This window comes from Acanthisitta chloris, unplaced genomic scaffold, assembly GCF_000695815.1.
Source record: "Acanthisitta chloris isolate BGI_N310 unplaced genomic scaffold, ASM69581v1 scaffold11773, whole genome shotgun sequence".
NCBI classification, from domain to species: Eukaryota; Metazoa; Chordata; class Aves; order Passeriformes; family Acanthisittidae; genus Acanthisitta; species Acanthisitta chloris.
In genome coordinates this window covers 1-1,824 of record NW_008663264.1, presented here as the reverse complement: position 1 = coordinate 1,824, position 1,824 = coordinate 1, and the positions used below count along the sequence as shown (strand labels likewise).

Below are 1,824 nucleotides of genomic sequence, written 5' to 3'. Positions count from 1 at the left end.
TTCCCCCCCTCCCCCGCCCCAGAAGTGACCTTATTAAGGAGTTTGATTTGCCCATTCCCACTTGTTATTACTGCTAATGATCTCAGTGAGGGGGAGCCCCCGAGCATTTCTTTACAACCACCTGCAACCCTCCACTCTTGGGGAACATTTTTAGGTTCCACTCCCTGGTGAGGTCCCCCCACCACTGTCTCTTATCCCTCTTGGGTTTGCCTGTGCATTCCTAACACCAGGTTTTTTCTCTCTGCCTCCCCGTCTCTCCACCTCAAGGTATGGTTTAAAAACCGCCGAGCCAAGTGCCGGCAGCAGCAGCAGCAGCAGCAGAACGGGGGCCAGAACAAGGTACGACCAGCTAAAAAGAAGAATTCACCAGCCCGGGAAGTGAGTTCAGAGAGTGGGACCAGCGGGCAGTTCACTCCCCCCTCCAGCACCTCAGTCCCCACCATTTCCAGCAGCAGTGCCCCCGTATCCATCTGGAGCCCAGCATCCATCTCCCCACTCTCAGATCCCCTGTCCACCTCTTCCTCCTGCATGCAGAGATCCTATCCCATGACCTACACCCAGGCATCAGGCTACAGCCAAGGATACGCTGGATCGACCTCCTATTTTGGAGGGATGGACTGTGGATCTTACTTGACCCCTATGCACCACCAGCTTCCCGGACCAGGGGCCACCCTGAGTCCCATGGGTGCCAACGCGGTCACCAGCCACCTCAACCAGTCTCCAGCCTCCCTCTCCACCCAGGGCTATGGAGCCTCCAGTTTGGGCTTTAACTCCACCACCGATTGCTTGGATTATAAAGACCAAACGGCCTCCTGGAAGTTAAACTTCAATGCTGACTGCTTGGATTATAAGGACCAGACATCGTCATGGAAGTTCCAGGTTTTGTGAAGAACCTTTGTGATACCGAGAGAAATCGCAACGAGAATGAACAGGCTGGGCTGAACGCTCCAGTTTTAGTCAGGTCTTGGTTAAATTAAAGAGAAAAATAACTCAACGGACAAACAAACGAACAAAAAAACCGACAGCAACAAGAGGGGGACAGTGTTGGTGTGATCCCGTTCAGACTCATCTCCTGCTCAGACGCTCTGGAAAAGGAATAATCAAGAGGAAAAATGGAGGAGGAAGGCCTTAAACGGACAGATCATCTAGTGAGCAGAAACCAGACAGACCCATCTGTGTTCTTTCTAGTTTTAGGCAATTGTTGGGTTTCTTTGTTTGGAAGAGGTGGGAGATGGTCCCACCTATGGGCCAGTTTTAAAAAAAAAAAAAAAAAAAAAAGAGTCTAGGTTTTTATTTCTTTTTTTGTGTGTGCGTGGAAAGATGATCCTTCACCCAGAGGTTTCCAATGTGTTAGCCAACCCTCGGTTAAAATATTCGGAATGGACAACATCTCTCTTTTTGTCCCTCTTTATCTCCCTCTTTCTTTCTCTCTCTCTCTCGAGCTCATCCAACTGTTTCATGCCCAACTTGCTCAAGTTGGCACCCGGAGAACTTGGTTCAGGGCTGTGTGGGTTGTGTGACTGATTGTCCTAGCTGCACTACTTTATTTAAAGATTAAGAAAAAAAAAGATAATGTTCATAAGGAGTCAATATGTAGTTTTTAAGAGACAATCAGTGTGTGTCTTATATAAATGGTACATCTGTGGTTTTTAATCTGTGCTAGACTTCAAAACTGTGATCTCCTGTATTGTATGCAACTATGAACTCTGCACCAGCAGGAGTTCTGCTGTGATTTAAATAGGTTATAATTATAAGTGAAATTCAGAGCAACTGAGTTACCTATTATCATCTTTTAAAAAATAATTAAAAATATATATTTAAAAA

The 1,824-nt window shown here is 46.7% G+C and overlaps 1 protein-coding gene across 1 annotated transcript; it reads left to right on the top strand.

Moving 5' to 3' along the window:
• Window positions 1–267: 267 nt before the first annotated feature.
• OTX2 (orthodenticle homeobox 2) lies at window positions 268–1,824 on the top strand (the record flags this gene model as incomplete). Its single annotated transcript, XM_009070928.1, has 1 exon — window positions 268–1,824. A coding segment is annotated over one exon (621 nt), but the record flags the coding sequence as incomplete, so codon positions are not given.